Source organism: Mustelus asterias, unplaced genomic scaffold, assembly GCF_964213995.1.
Source record: "Mustelus asterias unplaced genomic scaffold, sMusAst1.hap1.1 HAP1_SCAFFOLD_2558, whole genome shotgun sequence".
NCBI classification, from domain to species: Eukaryota; Metazoa; Chordata; class Chondrichthyes; order Carcharhiniformes; family Triakidae; genus Mustelus; species Mustelus asterias.
In genome coordinates this window covers 31093-52520 of record NW_027592503.1, presented here as the reverse complement: position 1 = coordinate 52520, position 21428 = coordinate 31093, and the positions used below count along the sequence as shown (strand labels likewise).

General features: G+C 44.1%; 1 protein-coding gene across 1 annotated transcript; it reads right to left on the bottom strand.

Annotated features, from left to right (window-relative positions):
* Positions 1–3511: 3511 nt before the first annotated feature.
* On the bottom strand, positions 3512–20690 carry LOC144489802 (perilipin-2-like). Its single transcript, XM_078207651.1, has 8 exons — positions 20614–20690; positions 20386–20421; positions 19805–20000; positions 15707–15789; positions 11953–12250; positions 8189–8373; positions 7700–7834; positions 3512–4438 (listed from the first exon to the last, which is right to left on the bottom strand). Exons 2-8 carry the CDS (start codon positions 20410–20412, stop codon positions 4043–4045), a joined length of 1320 nt encoding a protein of 439 aa, XP_078063777.1. The 5' UTR covers positions 20413–20421; positions 20614–20690; the 3' UTR covers positions 3512–4042.
* Positions 20691–21428: the final 738 nt, after the last annotated feature.

The window sequence follows — 21428 nt, the reverse complement described above, 5'->3', positions numbered from 1 at the left end:
AATCCTCTTGCTCTCTCCCACCTGCTGAAGACAATGCGGTTCTTCCCGCTCTCCCTGCGGCCGGCCCGGAGCTCCAGGCGGGGAGAATCCCAGCGCCAGCAGCCCGCTCCACAGCCGCTCCTTCCGCCAGTCGCCGGGGCCCGACATGGCACCCAGACTGTTTCCCGCTCTCGGGTTGCTGTCACTCCGCACTGGGGCAGGGGCGCGCGCGCTCTCCCCCGGGGACTCTCGCTGTCCTCCCGCCTCCTGAACTTCAACCGTCCCAGCTCCCGCACAGCCAATCACAGCCCAGCTCCCTCACAGCCAATCACAGCCCAGCTCCCTTCACAGCCAATCACAGCCCTGCTCCCTGACAGCCAATCACAGCCCAGCTCCCTCACATCCAATCACAGTCCTGCTCCCCTACAGCCAATCACAGCCCAGTTCCCTCACAGCCAATCACAACCTGCTCCTTCACAGCCAATCAGAGAGGTTGTCTTTGCTTCAGCCGAAGCGGTTGCTGAGGGAAGCTGGTGAGGGTGAGCTGTGCGTTGCTGCTGATTTTCTCTGCATGTTTCACCATTTCGGGGGCCAGCAGAACAACATCGGCATGGTGGTTATCAGAGGGAATAGCATCATCATGTTAGAAGCCTTGGAGCGGGTATAGTGAAAACAACTCTGGACCTGGAAACACGGCAAGATCCACACACAAACACATGGTTAAAGATGGGAATTAGTCAGTTCATGAGGTTCAAGCTGTTATTTCTGTGAATAACAAAAATTGTTGCACTCACATTCTGTAAAGCATCAAATTAAAGTTTAGCTAAAATATAACATTTTAAATTTCAAATCAATTTGGCCTTGAAATTACAACATGTGATACTAGTTGTATGTTTAAAATGTTCCTCTGAAATTCTTCTTTGGTTATTAAGTGGAGATTCACCCCTCAACCCCCCCACCCTACACAGGCGAAAATAGAGAAGCTCGGCTTACTGGACAAACAAGTCAAGCATTTGAATGCTCGTACCGTGTGGCAAGTCTCTTGCAAACTGTATCTTGGGTATTTGCTTTAGATTTCTAACTGCAATTATTCAAACCTGAGCATTTTTATTTTGATGGACTGAAATAGAACTGCATGTATTATTAAAAATGTCAAGATGGGCAGGAAACATTTCCAATGGTTCTACAACTTATCCAGTATCGCACAAAAATAAGTGATATGAATGTGAAAATTTGGCATCATAGAAACCCTACAGTGCAGAAGGAGGCCATTCGGCCCATCGAGTCTGCACCAATCACAATCCCACCCAGGCCCTACCCCCATATCCCTACATATTCTACACATCTCAGGACACTAAGGGGCAATTTTAGCACAGCCAATCAACCTAACCCACACATCTTTGGACTGTGGGAGGAAACTGGAGCACCCGGAGGAAACCCACGCAGACACAAGGAGAATGTGCAAACTCCACACAGACAGTGACCCAAGCCAGCAATCGAACCCAGGTCCCTGGAGCTGTGAAGCAGCAGTGCTAACCACTGTGCTACCGTGCCGCTCTCAGATGAGAATGAACAAATCTGATGAAGTAAAATACTGGACACTTCAACTGTGAGAAAAGTGGATGGTGGGTGGAGTGGTTTTCAATATGGGATTAATTGATGATCTCATAGTGAAGGCAGAGAGAGGATTGGGTCATAGAATTGCAGATAAGATTAAGGAAATCCTCAAAGTATTTTGTAAGTGTATTAAGAGCAAGAAAATGACCAGGGAAAGACTGGGGCCCGTTAGAGACCAAAAGAGCAATCTGCATGGAGCCAGAGGACGTGGGCGAGGTCTTAAATGAATATTTTCCATCTGAGTTCACCAAGGAGAAATACATTGTAGCTGGAGGTTTCAGTTGGAACAATGAATTTCTAGAGCATGTTAAGATTTAATGAGGAGGTGATAGATGTTTTAGTGGGCATAAAAATGCATAAATCCCCAGGGCTGATAAGATGTATCCCAGGCTGCTATGGGAGGAGATTGCAGGGGCCCTGATGGAGATATTTAAATCTGCTGGCCACAGATGAAGTGCCAGATAATTTCAGACCATGAACTCTTCTTTTTGTTTCAATTCTTTTTGCCATGTGCCAATTTGAATCTTGTTTTTCATATTTTTGCTTTCTTACAGCTGATCATTATTCTAGTATTTATGCTCATTCTTGCCAGATACTTTGTATTTACTACAATCATTATCACTATACCATGATATCCTTGTCATTTAATCTCTTCCACCCTCTACCTGATTTCCGACTTCTGTTTTGTTCTTCCGCTCTGACAGACAAACGTCATCATATTTCTATCTTCCTTTAGTTCGGAAGTTATACTTGGATTTAAAATGTTAATCTGGTTTCTCCCTCTACAGATGCCCTCAGAACTGCTGAGTATTTTCAATACTTTATTATAATTGCAGCATTAATCAGCAGTGGTAAAACAGAGAAAATTGCACATTTTCAAAAGAAAGAACTGAAGGCAGAGTTCATGGGAAATAGGGTTTCTGAGATGGGAATGGGTATGGCTATGCAGGGATTTGAATATGTTTGTCCACATCGAATGCTGATCAGTTAACTACACATTTACCCCAGAGTCCAAGTTCTGATGTAACAGCCAATACAACTTGCTCATTGCAAGGATTCACACACACACAGACCTGCAAAAAACATCAGTGCAGAAGATACCTTTTTTCAGTACCAGGGTCCGGTGGGGGTGGGGGGACGGTGGTGGTTGTAAGAGGTAGTCAAGTTTCTGTCGTTACTGAGAAGTTTGGCTCGGACTTTTCAGACTAACATTTCCTGGGTAGTCAGAACTGTCCATTGCCTGGAGTTGAAGATATTCAGAGCAGATCCCGGGAGCTGGGGAATTACCTGTTGCAAGTTTAAACTTCCAGGGCAATACCTGCAGAGGTCAATGTGTCAGGAATTCTGTGGAGTCCCAACACCCACCTTGGGTTGTATGTCTGGTCTGGCTAGATAATCTGGGTCAATGAGAATTTGAAATCGGAAGCATTGCCCTAACGTAGTTCCAGGAATAATAGATGAACATAGAACATAGAACATAGAACATTACAGCGCAGAACAGGCCCTTCGGCCCACGATGTTGCACCGACCAGTTAAAAAAAAACTGTGACCCTCCAACCTAAACCAATTTCTTTTCGTCCATGAACCTATCTACGGATCTCTTAAACGCCCCCAAACTAGGCGCATTTACTACTGATGCTGGCAGGGCATTCCAATCCCTCACCACCCTCTGGGTAAAGAACCTACCCCTGACATCGGTTCTATAACTACCCCCCCTCAATTTAAAGCCATGCCCCCTCGTGCTGGATTTCTCCATCAGAGGAAAAAGGCTATCACTATCCACCCTATCTAAACCTCTAATCATCTTATATGTTTCAATAAGATCCCCTCTTAGCCGCCGCCTTTCCAGCGAAAACAATCCCAAATCCCTCAGCCTCTCCTCATAGGATCTCCCCTCCATACCAGGGGATGAATAGGGCTTGGAGCAGCAGAATCTGGGTTAAACTCAGGTTTAAGAAAGGATGAAGGCAGATATCAGCCAAGTGAATATTAGAATCATCGAGGCTGCAGTAATACAAACCTGGGTTAAGGCAGGGTAGCGAAAGGCAATGTTACATCAGTGTACAAAATAAGTAATTATGTTTAAATAACTTGGCATTCTACTAAACTTCTGAAGGAATTTATATCTAATTAGTGGTTTAACATCTTGCAACAAGTTTAACAGCAGTTACTTTATAATGTTAACATTTCCTTCTATCTTCAGTCAAACCAGGAATATTAAAATTCCCAGCATAAAAACCGCTAACTCTGTCAGTTGGGCTCAGAAAGATCAGTCTGAAAAATTGAGCAGCCACGGTTAAGTGCATATATAATGAAATTCAAACTTCAAGAAGCTTCCTAAAGAAGGAATGCTCTACCACTATCAATAATTTGTGTTTAATCCCCTTCCCATCTTAAGTGATTAAATCAGAAATTGATGTTGCAAAAGAACAAAAACTATGGGTGTTTAGGCATCATGACAATTGTGCAGCTGCTCAGATTGTTTCTCTACTGGGGGCTCAGTGTCCCTTTCCTGCTGGGACCCGTTCAGTTGTGGGTAAAAGGGACCCACCAGCCAATTCAGAGGTGTGTTATTCACCAGGTAGTCCATCACTCCATCCAGTGAGTCTTTCATTTTAGAGAGTTGATCCTTGCTTGTGGAGAGGATCTGGCTAGAAAGTTCTTTGAAGGATGTTTTATTCTTGAATGTGAGGTATATCTCTCTTGCCAAAAGATTTAGAGAGTGAGCCTGTTCTTGAATATTCTGTGGTAAACCCTGAATGATGCTCACAAGCACCAGCCCAGTTGTCAGTAATTGTTGACTAAGATTCTGAGCAATAGCCAGAGAACGAGATTCAATTTGCTATATAAAGAAAAAACAAGAGTTATATTTGAGGAGAGCTTTCTGCTGGATTTACCTGTATCCCCCTCCCATATCATGATGCTATCGCCTCAGAAACAGTCCATAGAAAAGCCATGAGAAATAATTTCCAGCTTAAAGAGCTTCAGCTATTCAGGTTCATTGGGTCCTCAGTATTTACTGAACAGTGTGGACTTCAGTGGCAGCGTCACTAGTGATAGTTTGATGCAGGTTAGCAGATCAGAGGAACAGGGGACACAAGTTTAAATTGTGCAAAAATAGGAATTGACTGGGTAGTGGGTGATTTTCGCTCCAGAGAATAGTGAGCCTATTTAAGAGTACATTAGATGATTACTTGAATAGAAATAATGTGCAGGGGAATGGCACTAAGTCATGATGCTCGTTTGGAGAGCTGGGACAGACAAAATGGGCCAAATGGCCTCCCTCTGCACTGTAACAATTGTGTGATGGGTGCGGATTCCACTTTCAATAAAGGAGCTAGACTAGGACAGAAATCACATCACATGAAAGACAAGTGTCTGAGAACACTTGATCCATGCAATCTCCTGGACTAGGTTAGGCCTCCTGAGATTATGAAGAGGAATTTTCCCAGAGTACTTTCCCCTCCTATAGATCCAAAGATGTGCAGGTTAAATGGATTAACCATGCTAAATATGTGGAGTTACAGGGATAGGGCAGAGGAGAGGCCTGGGTAAGATGCTGTCAGAGAGTTGGTGCAGACTCGATGGGCCGAATGGCCTGTTTAGCATTGCAGGGATTCTATGATTCTATATAGCTGTTTGGTTTTGAACTATTCCAAATTACATAGTTGCTGGGGGTAGCAAGATGCATCGAGCCATATAGTTTCAGCTAGCAAGAATAGAACACTTGATAGATTAGCTGGCCTTTTCCTTCTTGATTTTGCATACTAACCTGCTTTTAATTTTTAAAATGTGCGATACAATGAATGAATCACAAAGATGGTTAAAAACAAGTTGTAAATTTACACATCAGGCCAGTAACTTTTTTAAATTCATTCATAGGATGTGGGGTGTCACTGGCAGGGCCAGCATTTATTGCCTATCCCCAATTGCCTTTGAACTAAATGGCTTGTGAGGCCATTTCAGAGAGCAGTTATGAGTCCACCGCATTACTGTGGGTCTGGATCACATCTAGTCGAGGCCAGACCTGGTAGGAATGGCAGATTTCTTCCCAAAAGGATATCAGTGAACTAGATGGGTTTTTACAATTGACAATTGATTGTGCACGAATCGCAAAACCTCAGTCTGCAGGTGCAGCAGGTGATCAAGAAGGCGAATGGAATGTTGGCCTTTATCGCGAGGGGGATAGACTATAAAAGCAGGGAGGTCTTGCTGCAACTATACAAGGCACTGGTGAGGCCGCAACTGGAGTACTGTGTGCAGTTTTATAGAGTCATAGAGGTTTACATCATGGAAACAGGCCCTTTGGCCCAACTTGTCCATGCCGCCCTTTTCTTTTTTAAAAACCCCTAAACTAATCCCAATTGCCCACATTTGGCCCATATCCCTCTATACCCATCGTACCCATGTAACTGTCTAAATGCTTTTTAAAAGATAGAATTGTACCTGCCGCTACGACTACCTCTGGCAGCTTGTTCCAGACACTCACCACCCTCTGTGTGAAAAAATTGCCCCTCTGGACACTATTGTATCTCTCCCCTTAAAATGTGATGACTCACTGTTGTACACACTGGGATCCTGTCTCTGGTGCCACTCAAGTCTGATTCCTACCTGTTCTCTAAATGCACACTGCCCCCCTGGCCCACATAGCAGTGAGGGTTGGGGATGCAAGTGTGTGGGGCAATCAGTCAGGGGCGCCATGGGGGGAGAGCGGGGGGGGGGAGGGGGGGGGTGTCAAGGAGTCCAGTTTCACTAAGGGTCTGGTAGATGTTGGGGAAGGTAGGGCAGGCACTCTGTAACATGTGGCCGAGTTTTGCACAGTACAACAGTCAACGCCTCGAAGCATGGGAATGGGGAGCACTCAGCTCTGTAGGGGAGAATCAGGAGACACATTAGTCACAGCTGTGAGGTGCAAAGAAAAATTTATTGTGCTCTTAACATTAGTGACGAAGAAACCCTGACTACCGGTGACCTTCACCTGTGCCCTCTTAGTGAACCTGCAACTTTCTAACTTTGTGTGGCCTACTGCTTCTTCTGGGTGTTCCCCCAGGATGCACATCGGAGGTGGAGGTGTCCAGCTGTAATCCCTGTTGCCTGGGATGTCCCTGGGTGGCCAGCAGCTGGAGGGCCCCGGCTGACTTGCGGATGACACTACTTCTGTGCCACCCTGTTCATCTAGCTGGCCCTGAGATGCCCCAGTGTGAGGAAGAGGGGAATCGTAATGTCTTGGGACATCCGGAATCTCCTGGGTGGAAGGCCCCTGCGTGGGCTCAAGCCCTTCCTCCTCCCTTGGGGTGCCTAGAGGCCCTGGGGACACTCCACGGGGCACCAGGTTAGCTGGACTGAGCTCCAGAAGCTCCAGTGTCACCTGGCTCTGCGAGTCCTGGAGGCCCAGATGCATCTGCCCCATGGTCTGTGATCCCTTAGTTTTGGTCCCCTTATTTGCGAAAGGATATATTGGCCTTGGAGGGAGTGCAGAGAAGGTTCACCAGGTTGATACCGGAGATGAGGAGAGATTGAACAGATTGGGTCTGTACTCGTTGGAGTTTAGAAGGCTGAGGGGTGATCTTATAAAGACATATAAGACAAGGAAGGGGCTGGATAGGGTAGAGGTAGAGAGATTCTTTCCACTTAGAAGGGAAACCAGAACTAGAGGGCACAGCCTCAAAATAAGTGGGGGCCGGTTCAGAACAGAGTTGAGGGGGAACTTCTTCTCTCAGAGGATAGTGAATCTCTGGAATTCTCTGCCCACTGAAGTGGTGGAGGCTTCCTCATTGAATATGTTTAAATCACGGGTAGATAGTTTTCTGATCGATAAGGGATATGGGGAGCAGGCGGGTAAGTGGAACTGATTCGCTTCAGATCAGCCATGATCTTGTTGAATGGCGGGGCAGGCTCGAGGGGCTAGATGGCCTACTCCTGCTCCTATTTCTTATGTTCTTACAATGGTTTCATGGCCATTAGACTTTTAATTCTAGATTTTTACTGATTTCAAATTTCACCATCTGCCATGGTGGGATTCAAACCTGGGTCCTGGATTACTGGTCCAGTGACCACCGCCTCCCCCTCATTTAAAAAAGACTGCTACAGCATGCAAACCTACCTCTTCTGCATGAGATTCACAATCTTCATTTTCCAGATTAGATTTTCTCCATTCTACCCATGTCCAGTATAGCTTATCCTGGGCATCATGGATTTTTTTGTTTGCTGTGCTGATATTTTTATTGGCATACTCTACCTGCAACACCAAGAACAGGATATTGTGATTGTGCATTGCATCTTGGCATAGGTGCAGGATTTAATCTGGATATTGGTCATGGCCACCAATACTCAATGTATACAAAAACAACCACCGAAACATCAATATTTCATTTTACACCCACGAAGCATTAACCCGAGTACTGCAACAGGTAGACTTCCCTTGAAATTGCGATTCGTAAACACCATATAAATTCTAAACTAAACATTAAAGTGCTGCAAACAGTTCCTTTTGCAGTGAAAATGTAAAGTTCTACATTTTTAGCAAGCTGAATCAGAGGTAATTTCACTAGTCATGTCTGAATTAGTCAAACACGGCAACTTGTGCACTCACCAGAACAATGGTATGGCGCAGCTGAGAAATTGCCTCTTGACCACGTTGCTTAGCATTGTGAACTTTAACAATGGCCTGCTGATAGGTTCGCTGGTATACTTTGGTAAAAAGTGATCCCAGCCTGTCAAAAAAACTCTGTTTCAGAGGGTCAACTTCAAATCCATCAATTCTCTTGGTTTCTTTAGCTGCAAATACAAATTTAAAAATACATATTCTACAGCTGGAGTCTGATTATAATCTAGTTCAACACTAAACTGATAATCTCAAAGGCTGGCAAGATGTGACATGGCAGCAGTGAGGACATTAAGAGTTTTCATATCTACTCAAACCATGTTATTGTTAGGAAGTGACTAGCCAGCAGAAAGAGCAATTTTGTTACCCATCTTGAACATGAGATTTATTTATTTCCATCATAGTTCCATGGAATTCAGTGTCTCAAAAATCATAGCAAGGTTACCTGACTCACTCACAATAACAACATCCATTAACTTAATTAGATTGGAAAAATGCAATTTTGCAACAGCTTTTAAACAGAATTCTGATTAGTTCTGCCTGCACCCAGTACAAACATTGCATCTCAGCTGAAGGCATTTGAAAAAGTTACCAAAACCAAACCATTGCAAGTTAACATTCACTATTAAGTTTGACATTAGACAGAGGAGCAGGGGCATATATTCTGAAACTAGTGAACAACTGCTGGTTGCTCAGATCAGCAGAATCTCCGGCAGCTGTCTGGACAAGGGGCAGTAGTGACACTGGATTTATTGCAGCATCTTTCAGGGATATGTCCTCCACTTGAATCATGAAGAATTCCTGCCCCAATTCTCTGCACACCTACCAGCTGCAGAGAGATTTTAAATGCCTCCGTTGAGACCTTCAATATATTAGCAGTGGATGGAACGTTTTAAAGTTATGTTTTCCAGATGCAATTCCAGAGTCACACTTAAAACAAAGAACAGTACAGCACAGGAAACAGGCCCTCCAAGCCTGTGCCGCTCCTTGGTCCAACTAGACCAATCATTTGTATCCCTCCATTCCCAGGCTGCTCATGTGACTATCCCGGTAAGTCTTAAACGATGTCAGCGTGCCTGCCTCCACCACCCTACTTGGCAGCGCATTCCAGGCCCCCACCACCCTCTGTGTAAAAAACGTCCCTCTGATGTCTGAGTTATACTTCGCCCCTCTCAGCTTGAGCCCGTGACCCCTCGTGATCGTCACCTCCGACCTGGGAAAAAGCTTCTCACTGTTCACCCTATCTATACCCTTCATAATCTTGTATACCTCTATTAGATCTCCCCTCATTCTCCGTCTTTCCAAGGAAAACAACCCCAGTCTACCCAATCTCTCCTCATAGCTAAGACCCTCCATACCAGGCAACATCCTGGTAAATCTTCTCTGCACTCTCTCCAATGCCTCCACGTCCTTCTGGTAGTGCAGCGACCAGAACTGGACGCAGTACTCCAAATGTGGCCTAACCAGCGTTCTATACAGCTGCATCATCAGACTCCAGCTTTTATACTCTATACCCCGTCCTATAAAGGCAAGCATACCATATGCCTTCTTCACCACCTTCTCCACCTGTGTTGCCACCTTCAAGGATTTGTGGACTTGCACACCTAGGTCCCTCTGTGTTTCTATACTCCTGATGACTCTGCCATTTATTGTATAACTCCTCCCTACATTATTTCTTCCAAAATGCATCACTTCGCATTTATCCGGATTAAATTCCATCTGCCACCTCTCTGCCCAATTTTCCAGCCTATCTATATCCTGCTGTATTGCCCGACAATGCTCTTCGCTATCCGCAATTCCAGCCATCTTCGTGTCATCCGCAAACTTGCTGATTACACCAGTTACACCTTCTTCCAAATCATTTATATATATCACAAATAGCAGAGGTCCCAGTACAGAGCCCTGCGGAACACCACTGGTCACAGACCTCCAGCCGGAAAAAGACCCTTCGACCACTACCCTCTGTCTCCTATGGCCAAGCCAGTTCTCCACCCATCTAGCCACTTCTCCTTGTATCCCATGAGCCTTAACCTTCTTGACCAACCTGCCATGTGGGACTTTGTCAAATGCCTTACTGAAATCCATATAGACGACATCCACGGCCCTTCCTTCATCAACCGTTTTTGTCACTTCCTCAAAAAACTCCACCAAATTTGTAAGGCACGACCTCCCTCTTACAAAACCATGCTGTCTGTCACTAATGAGATTGTTCCGTTCTAAATGCACATACATCCTGTCTCTAAGAATCCTCTCCAACAACTTCCCTACCACGGACGTCAAGCTCACCGGCCTATAATTTCCTGGGTTATCCCTGCTACCCTTCTTAAACAACGGGACCACATTCGCTATCCTCCAATCCTCAGGGACCTCACCCGTGTCCAAAGAAGCGACAAAGATTTCCGTCAGAGGCCCAGCAATTTCACCTCTCATCTCCCTGAGCAGTCGAGGATAGATGCCATCAGGCCCTGGGGCTTTGTCAGTTTTAATGTTCCCTAAAAAACCTAACACTTCCTCTCTTGTAATGGAGATTTTCTCTAACGGGTCAACACCTCCCTCCGAGACACTCCCGGTTAACACGCCCCTCTCCTTCGTGAATACCGATGCAAAGTATTCATTTAGGATCTCCCCTATTCCCTTGGGTTCTAAGCATAATTCCCCTCCTTTGTCCCTGAGAGGTCCGATTTTCTCCCTGACAACTCTTTTGTTCCTAACGTATGAATAGAATGCCTTAGGATTCTCCTTAATCCTGCCTGCCAACAACATCTCGTGACCTCTTTTTGCCCTTCTAACTCCCCGTTTGAGATCTTTCCTACTCTCTCTGTATTCCTCCAGAGCTCCATCTGTTTTCAGTTGCCTGGACTTAACGTACGCCTCTCTTTTCATTTTAATCAGATCCTCAATTTCCCTGGTTATCCACGGCTCTCGAATCCTACCTTTCCTATCTTTCCTTTTTACAGGCATATGCCTATCCTGCAGCCTTATCAATAGTTCCTTAAAAGACTCCCACATGCCAGACACGGACTTACCCTTGAACATCCTCTCCCAATCAACATCCACCAATTCCTGCCTAATCCGGCTATAGTCAGCCTTCCCCCAATTTAGCACCCTGCCCGTAGGACAGCACTCATCCTTGTCCATTACTATCCTAAAGTTAACAGAGTTGTGGTCACTATTTGCCACATGTTCCCCTACCGAAACTTTGACGACCTGACCGGGCTCATTTCCCAGAACTAGGTCCAGTATAGCCCCCTCTCTAGTCGGGCTATCTACAAGACTCAATTAAACAGGAACAAATTTTCTAAACATCAGAAATTAAAATAGAATGCATTTTGTAACTAGAAGCATTTCAAGTTTTTCTTGACGTTTTGGACCAGGTTAGAAACATGTACATGAGGTTCAGGAAAATCATTTATTACATCAATTAACTGTACCCAATTGAAAAGTATTAAATGGATCAGTGTATCAAACTACTCCAGCTATTATGCATTCTCTGGCCTTTAAAAAGTTTAACTTGTCTACTATAACAAAATTTCAACACTCCAGCCTTGTGTTGCTCCTGGCCAATTAATTAGACACCAACAATTTCAATCCAAATTAGGCACACATATTAATGCTGCCACAACTGAATTGGGGAATGCAAGGAACTTCCTGCCAAGAGGTGACCAGCAGGACTAATCTCAAAATAAAATCGGAAAGAGAATTTGGAAGTCACAAACAAGGTTTTATTTGGGAGTAAAAATACTTTTTCTCACCTTGTTCATCTTCCGTCAGGGGTAGATAGTGATCCACAAGCACTTCAGAAGTGATCAAGGCAGAATTTACTCCGTTGCTCAACAACTTAGCTATACGCAACTCAAGTACGTGGTTCATGCTGCCATTCACCACAGCTTTGGTCATTTCAATACTTTCGTGGACAGTCTCTTTTGTTTTGTCCACTACCCCGGTAATTTTACTTGCCACAGTCTCCTTGGCACCAGTAACAGCATAGGTTACAATATCTTTGGCATCAGATACTTTAGTAACGACCACATCCTTTGCATTAGCAACAACCTGTTAACAAAATGGCCAGAGCTCACAGGGCTTGTTACAAGTTTGGTCCAAGACACAGGAAATGAGTTTATTCTGCATTTAACACAATCACATTACTCTCAAGACTGCATTCTTGTCCCCATGTGGTGGTCACCATTTTCTCAATGTTTGTGCTTGACATAATAGTATTCAGCTTCCAATGCGGAGTAATCCACCTGATACAATTGTTTTAATTTGAAATCACCATGCTGTAATTCTAGCAGTCTCTTTGAATTAAATACATTTGTCTCTTTCCCTTTGTTTCAACTTGCTAAAGATCGTATCAGACTTGTCTCATCCTCGGCTGTAATTCCTCCCTCTTTTGTCTTATCTTAAGAGCCTGTGATCTCATCACTATAGAGTCATAGAGGTTTACAGCGTGGAAACAGGCCTTCGGCTCATCTTGTCCATGCCACCCTTGTTTTTAGACCATTCAGCTCATCCCAATTGCCTGCATTTGGCCCATATCCCTCTATACCCAACTTATCCATGTAACTGTCTAAATGCTTTTTAAAAGACAAAACTGTAGCCGCCTCTACTACTACCTCTGGCAGCTTGTTCCAGACACTCACTATCCTCTTTGTGAAAAAATTGCCCCTCTGGATCCTTTTGTATCTTTCCCCTCTCACCCTAAACCTATGCCCTCTAGTTTTAGACTCCCCTACCTTTGGGAAAAGATATTGACTATCTAGCTGATCTGTGCCCCTCATTATTTTATAGACCTCTATAAGATCACCCCTAAGCCTCCTACGCTCCAGAGAAAAAAGTCCCAGTCTATCCAGCCTCTCCTTAAAACTCAAACCATCAAGTCCCAGTAGCATCCTAGTAAATCTTTTCTGCACATTTTCTAGTTTAATAATATCCTTTCTATAATAGGGTGACCAGAATTATACACAGCATTCCAAGTGTGGCCTTACCAATGTCTTGTACAACTTCAACAAGACGTCCCAACTCCTGTATTCAATGTTCTGACCAATGAAACCAAGCATGCCGAATGCCTTCTTCACCACTCTGTCCACCTATGACTCCACTTTCAAAGAGCTATGAAACTGCACCCCTAGATCTCTTTCTTAGAATCTTAGAAACCCTACAGTACAGAAAGAGGCCATTCGGCCCATCGCGTCTGCACCAACCACAATCCCACCCAGGCCCTACCCCTATATCCCTCTACATATTTTATCCACTAATCCCTCTAACCTACGCATCCCAGGACACTAAGGGGCAATTTTAGCATGGCCAATCAACCTAACCCACACATCTTTGGACCGTGGGAGGAAACCGGAGCACCCGGAGGAAACCCACGCAGACACGAGGAGAATGTGCAGACTCCACACAGACAGTGACCCGAGCCGGGAATCGAACCCAGGTCCCTGGAGCTGTGAAGCTGCAGTGCTAACCACTGTGCTACCGTGCCGCCCCCTTTGTTCTATTACTCTCCTGTACAATCAGGAAAAACCCTGACGTGGTCTGTTTGCAATTTTTCTGTACCTGGATTTTCCATCGGCTGTTCAACCACAGTAGGTATTGCTACTCTGTGATCCTGCTATATTATTCCCTAGAATGAATTAAATCCCTGCAATGGGCAATGTTTCTTTCATTCATACAACCATTTTCCCATCTTCAAGTTATTCAGTTTATTTTAAACAGAGGAATTTTGCTTGTTTTACCCTGAATACTACTGACCAGAGCCTCTTTCTCTTCAATATTCCTTCTGGACAACAAATATCTTTATCCCACAATATTAGGAATTGACTTGTACCTGTAGGTCTCAAAATTTTAAAGATTTTCTCCATTTTAGTCTGTCCACATAGAAAAACTTTTCCTTTGCACAAAAATTCCTTAAACACATCTGCTACCCGCTGGTCACTCAGCCCTATACCATTTGTGCAGACATTTTACTTCCTATTGTTTGCTCTTTTCTCCTGTCTCTGATTTCATATTTTCCTTTTAAGATTTTTAACTCCAATCACCTTTCCATGTAATCTGGCAACCTGATCTGATGTGGTCCAGTTTATTACAATGAAAGCACTTAACTTTCCTTATATCTCTTATTCCCTCAACATTTCCCAGAGTAGCATGTCAATTACTAGGGGACATAGGTTTAAGGTAAAAGGGGCAAAGTTTAAAGAAGATGTGAGGGACCAGTTTTTTTACTCAGATGGTGGTAAGTGGGTGGCACAGTGGTTAGCACTGTTGCCTCACAGCGTCAGGGACCCAGGCTCAATTCTGGCCTCGGCTGACTGTGTGGAGTTTGCATGTTCTCAATGTGTCTGCGTGGGTTTCTGCCGGATGTTCCGGTTTCATCCCACACTCCAAATATGTGCGGGGTAGGTGGATTGGCCATGGTAAATTGCCCCTTGTCAGGTGAATACGTGGGATTACAGGGATAGGGCTTGGTTGGGATTATTGTCGGTACAGGCTCGATGGGCCAAAAGACCTCCTTGTGCACTGGAGGGATTCTATGATTCTAAACGTAGGATTGAACCATTATAAATTAACTTGTACTTCACAGAAATTGTGATTTCACAAGGGATAAAAATACCAAGAATCAGAAACACTCCCAATTTGCTCCAGAGGCAGTTATCCAGTTGATTTTTTAAAAAAGAAAGCAATTCTTGCATCTGTCCCAATGAGTTCAAGAGACTGGATCGACTGGGCTTGTACTCACTGTAATTTAGAAAAGTGAGAGGGGATCTCATAGAAACATATAAAATCCTGATGAGACTGGACAGGCTGGATGCGGGAAGAATGTTCCCAATGTTGAGAAAGTTCAGAACTCCGGGTCACAGTCTAAGAATAAGGGGTAAGCCATTCAGGACTGAGATGAGGAAAAACTTCTTCACTCAGAGAGTTGTGAACCTGTGGAATTCTCTACCACAGAAAGCTGTTGGGACCAGTTCAATAGATATGTTCAAGAGGGAGCTGGACGTGGCCTTTGTGGCTAAAGGGATCAAAGGGTATGGAGAGAAAGTGTAAGTGGGGTACTGAGGATGTATGATCAGCCATAATCATATTGAATGGTAGCACAGTCTCAAAGGGCCAAATGGCCTCCTCCTGCAACTATTTTCTATGTTTCTATGATTTATACTGCATGAGAAAAAGGTGTGGATTGTTTGGTAAGTTAGCACTGATTGCATTCTCCGTGACAATGCCTCAACCAGTGCCAACCAATCAGCACCCCTTCTCATGTATGAATTGCTGCTCCCTTTGAAATTAGATTTTCTTGCACCTGTCTTGATCAGTGCTTCAGCAGCATGTCTCTTCACAGAAATGCTAAAGCAAATTAGATCTGGCGCCCTCTGCCCCCATCCTCCTCCCTCCCCACATATAACGAGACAAAAATGAGAATCTCAGGTGTTAATGCCAAGTGAACAAGCATTGATTTTGTCTAAGCTGATTTGATTGTTATTGTAACATTGCCAAAATAATGCAATATACCTGATCAGTTTGTTGATGAAGAAAAGGCAGTTTCTGCTCAATTTTGTCTAGTCCATTGCAAGCATAACCATTTGCAAATGCAACTAAAAAAGTTGGAAACAAAGTAGCATTAAAACTTCAAAAACTTGTCAACTAAAGAATATCAAGCATTTACTGATGGACATAATTAACAAAGATAATGGATTAACCTCAAAATCTGTAAAAAAAAAGGTTAAATCTTTAAGAGTTGGTTACTCCCTAAAAGGAGCGGTTTTTCCAAAGTTCAATCAAGTTGTTCAAAGGTGAGTTTAAACATGGTTTTCAGCAAGCAACTTCCTTAGGGATTCATATGTAAATAGAACAGACTGAACTAGCTGAAATGCAACTCAGCAAACTGGCATTTCACAACTAGGTTAAACATTAGCAGTCAAAAATTAGTTTGACAGAGGGGGTGGGACCCAAAGCAAAAGGCAGACCCAAGAGAAGGTTGAGGACAGCACAGAAGTTAAAGAGAGCACATTAAGTAATAAAGACAGTGTCAGTAATTCTAGTACCAGACAGATCAGGCAAAAGCAAGACGGAGAGCAAGGGAAGTCTGGATTAAACTGCATTTATTTCAATGCAAGAGGCTTGACGGGCAAGGCAGGTGAACTCAGGGCATAGATGGATACATGGGACTGGGATATTATAGCAATTACTGAAACATGGCTAAGGGAGGGACACGACTAGCAGCTCAATGTTCCAGGGTACAGATGCTATAGGAAAGATAGAACAGGAGGTGAGAGAGGAGGGGGAGTTGCACTTTTGATTAAGAAAAACATCATGGCTGTACCGTGAGGGGATATATCTGACGGTTCGGCCACTGAGTCTATATGGGTAGAACTGAGAAATAAGAAGGGGGAAATCACTTTGATAGAGTTGTACTATAGACCCCCAAATAGTCGGCGGGAAATTGAGGAGCAAATATGTAAGGAGATTACAGATAGCTCCAAGAAAAATAGGGTGATAATGGTAGGGGATTTTAACTTTCCCAACATTGACTGGGACAGCCATAGTATTAGAGGCTTGGATGGAGAGAAATTTGTTGAGTGTATTCGGGAGGAATTTCTCATTCAGTATGTGGATAGCTCGACTAGAGAGGGGGCAAAACTTAACCTCCTCTTGGGAAATAAGGAAGGGCAGGTGACAGAAGTGTTAGTGAGGGATCACTTTGGGACCAGTGACCATAATTCTATCAGTTTTAAGATAGCTATGGAGAATGATAGGTCTGGCCCAAAGGATAAGATTCTGAATTGGGGCAAGGCCAATTTTGATGGTATCAGGCAGGAACTTTCAACAGTTAATTGGGGGAGTCTGTGGGGAGGCAAAGGAATGTCTGGTAAGTGGGAGGCTTTCAAAAGTTGGTTAACCAGGGTTCAGGCTAAGCACATTCCTCTTGTGAAGGGCAAGGCTGGTAGAAATAGGGAACCCTGGATGACTCGGAATATTGAGGCCCTGGTCAAAAAGAAGAAGGAGGCACATGACATGCATAGGCAGCTGGGATCAAGTGAATCCCTTGAAGAGTATAGGGGGTGTAGGAGTAGAGTTAAGAGGGAGATCAGGAGGGAAAAAGGGGACACGAGATTGTTTTGGCAGATAAGGCAAAGGAGAATCCAAAGAGCTTCTACAAATACATAAAAGCCAAAAGAGTAACTAGGGAGAGAGTAGGGCCTCTTAAGTATCAACAAGGTCATCTTTGTGCGGATCCACAAGAGATGGGTGAGATCCTAAATGAATATTTCTCATCAGTATTTACTGTTGAGAAAAGCATGGATGTTAGGGAACTTGGGGAAATAAATAGTGATGTCTTGTGGAGTGTACATAATACAGAGAAGGAGGTGCTGGAAGTCTTAAAGCGCATCAAGGTATATAAATCCCCGGGACCTGATGAAGTGTATCCCAGGACACTGTGGGAGGCTAGGGAGGAAATTGCGGGTCCCCGAGCAGAGATATTTGAATCATTGTTAGTTACAGGTGAGGAGCCTGAAGATTGGAGGGTGGCAAATGTTGTGCCCTTGTTTAAAAAGGGCTGCAGGGAAAAGCCTGGGAATTACAGGCTGGTGAGCCTCACATCTGTGCTGGGTAAGTTGTTGGAAGGTATTTTGAGAGATAGGATCAACAGGTATTTAGAGACGCAAGGACTGATTAGGGACAGTCAGCATGGCTTTGTGAGTGGAAAATCATGTCTCACAAATTTGATTGAATTTTTTGAAGGGGTAATCTAGAAGGTAGATGAGGGCAATGCAGTTAATGTTGTCTACATGGACTTTAGCAAGGCCTTTGACAAGATACCACAGGGTAGGTTGTTGCATAAGGTTAAATCTCACAGGATCTAGGGTGAGGTAGCCAAATGGATACAAAATTGGCTTGATAACAGAATGTGGAGATGTCGGCGTTGGACTGGGTAAGCACAGTAAGAAATGAATAACAGAATTGATAACAGAAGACAGAGGGTTGTTTTTCAAACTGGAAACCGGTGACCAGTGGTGTGCCTCAGAGATCGGTGCTGGGTCCACTGTTATTTGTCATTTATATTAATGATTTCAATGAGAATTTAGGAGGCATGGTTAGTAAGTTTGCAGATGACACCAAGATTGGTGGCATAGTGGACAGTGAAGAAGGTTATCTAGGATTGCAATGGGATCTTGATTGATTGGGCCAGTGAGCTGACGAATGGCAGATGGAGTTTAATTTAGATAAATGTGAGGTGATGCATTTTGGTCGATCGAACCAGGGTAGGACTTACTCAGTTAATGGTAGGGCGTTGGGGAGAGTTACAGAACAAAGAGATCTAGGGGTACATGTTCATAGCTCCTTGAAATTGGAGTCACAGGTGGACAGAGTGGTGAAGAAGGCATTTGGCATGCTTAGTTTCATTGGTCAGAACATTGAATACAGGAGTTGGGACACCTTGTTGAAGTTGTATAAGACATTGGTAAGGCCACACTTAGAATACTGTGTACTGGTCACCCTATAATAGAAAGAATATTAAACTAGAAAGAGTGCAGAAAAGATTTACTGGGATGCTACTGACACTTGATGGTTTGAGTTATAAGGAGAGGCTGGATAGACTGGGACGTTTTTCTCTGGACGTAGGAGGCTTAGCGGTGATCTTATAGAAGTTCATAGAATAATGAGGGGCATAGATCAGTTAGATAGTCAATATCTTTTCCAAAAGGTACGGGAGTCTAAAACTAGAGGGCATAGGTTTGTGAGAGGGGAGAGATACAAAAGGGTCCAGAGGGGCAATTATTTCACACAGAGGGTGGTGAGTGGAACAAGCTGCCTGAGGTAGTAGTAGCGGCGGGTACAATTTTGTCTTTTATAAAGCATTTAGACAATTACATGGGTATAGAGGGATATGGGCCAAGACACTTAAAGCCATATTTCTGTGGAATGGAGTCACATGAAGGCCAGATCAGGTAAAGACGGCAGATTTCCTTCCCTAAAAAGTACATTAGTGAACCAGATGGGTTTTTTGACAATGTTTTCATCATCATCATCAGACTTTTATTTGCAGATTTTTATTAAATTCAAATTTCACCATCTGCCATGATCTGATTTGAACCCAATGCCCTAGATCTATGGATTACTAGCCTATGGGTGGCACGGTGGCACAGTGGTTAGCTCTGCTGCCTCACAGCGCCAGGGACCCAGGTTCAATTCCCAGCTTGGGTGACTGTGTGGAGTTTGCACATTCTCCCCGTGCGTGGGTTTCCTCCGGTTGTTCCGGTTTCCTCTCTCAGTCCAAAGATGTGCAGGTTAGGTGCATTGTCTATGCTAAATTGCCCCTTAATGTCCCGGGGTGCGTATGTTAGAGGGATTAGTGGGGTAAATATGTGGGGTTATGGGGCCTGGGTGGGATTGTTGTCAATGCAGACTCGATGGGTCAAATGGCCTCCTTCTGCATTGTAGGGATTCTATGATTCTAGTCCAGTGACAATATCAAGACACCATGCCTCCCTTTATTCCTGGCAATCCAATGACTATTGTGGAATCTGCCAGACTAATTCAAATTTACTGTGTTCATAATAGAAGGGTCAGAATCACTTGAGCATAAAAAAAGTTTCCATTTCTTACTTTGTGGTTCCAGTTTCTGAAGGATTGGCCCAGTACTGGTGATAGCTACAGATGTAATGACCGTTACTCCTTTTTCTGCCGTTTCACACAGAGATTTCAGATAGGGGTGATTGTCCTTTGTGAGATTGTATACAGATGTCACCATGTCATAAGCAGTGCTGAAAAGTGGCAGGTTAAACACCCGAACAATCACATTCTGACCGAGAGAGGAAAAAATGCAGAATTAAAATAGAAAAATACCGTCTCTACATTGCAGTTCAGTTCCTGTCACTCGGAACTGCAAACATTTAACTGACTTTTGTTAGTAGCGTGCGGGGGAAATACAACCAAAAACATTATCTCTCTCACACTCCCAGTTATTTATATCCTGTGGGCAGGGGATTGAATCAGACAAACACTTCCTGGGGAAAAAATCAAAGATCAAACCTGGAAACGTCCTGGTTTGTGACCTTCAGTCGAGTTAAAATTTATTGAGTAAGGAAAACCCGCAGGCTCAGTTACAGTTAAACAGAGTTAGTGAATAGGAAGTTAAGTATTTTAAGATTAAAATCTAAACTCGATTCCAACGGAAAAAAAAGTACCTGCGGAACATCTGCTGCCGAGGCCATGGTTTCTCTCTGTATCAAAAACAAATGACATTCAGGTTCAGAACCAAAACTAGCCCCGAGATATTGGTCGCCAAGCCCCCGGAACTCTAAATGCAAAGTGACCATTGAGTTACTGACACTAACTGATCCAGGCTGCAACATTTCCAACTCGCTGCACACCGCTTTACACCAAACTTTCCCGTTAATCAAACCATCTTTTACCTCTGCTCCAACTGCACCGATTCCTCTCTCCTCCGGATCCGCTCCAAGTGCGCCCTTTCTGCCTCTTTGTCCCGGAAAATCCGCACGCCCCTCGCCCAATGACCCCAGTGCAATCAGTCCAGGATAATGATTAATCCCAGCTCCCTGCTTCCATCTGGGTTAAACAAAGAGAATGCTGCAAACTCTGTCACCTGTCTCTGTCATTGACCTATTTCTGCAGCCAGGGAAAAAACAGACTGCTGAAAAGCTGATGTTGGTTTTCTGTAATGGACCATCTCATCAGTAAGTTGACTTACCTCCCATAGGTGTTGTTACAGTCCCAGCACGGTGACACAGGCTCAGTTACAGTGGTTAACACTGCCCTGGGGTTCGATTCGCGGCTTGGGTCTCTGTCTGTGTGGAGTCGGTACATTCTCCCCATGTCTGCGTGGGTTTCCTCCGGATGCTCCATTTCCTCCCGCAGTCCTAAACTATGTGGGGTTAGGTGCATTGGCCATGCTAAATTGCCCCTTAGTGTCCCAGGATGCGTAGGTTAGAGGGATTAGCGGGGTAAATATTTGGGTGACTGGGATGAGCCTGGATGGGATTGTTGTCCTGGCAGACTTGATGGGCTGAATGGCCTCTTTCTGCACTGTAGGGTTTCTATGATTCTGTGATCCTAAGTCAGGTTCCAGAGTGAAATCTGGCTTCATAGATCCTAACCTTTAGTTTTAGTTTAGAAATGAAGAGGGTGGTTACTGAACAGATGATGAATTTTGGACAGAAAAATATAACATTTATTAAACAAGGAAAAATGAACAATATTACACTTCTCC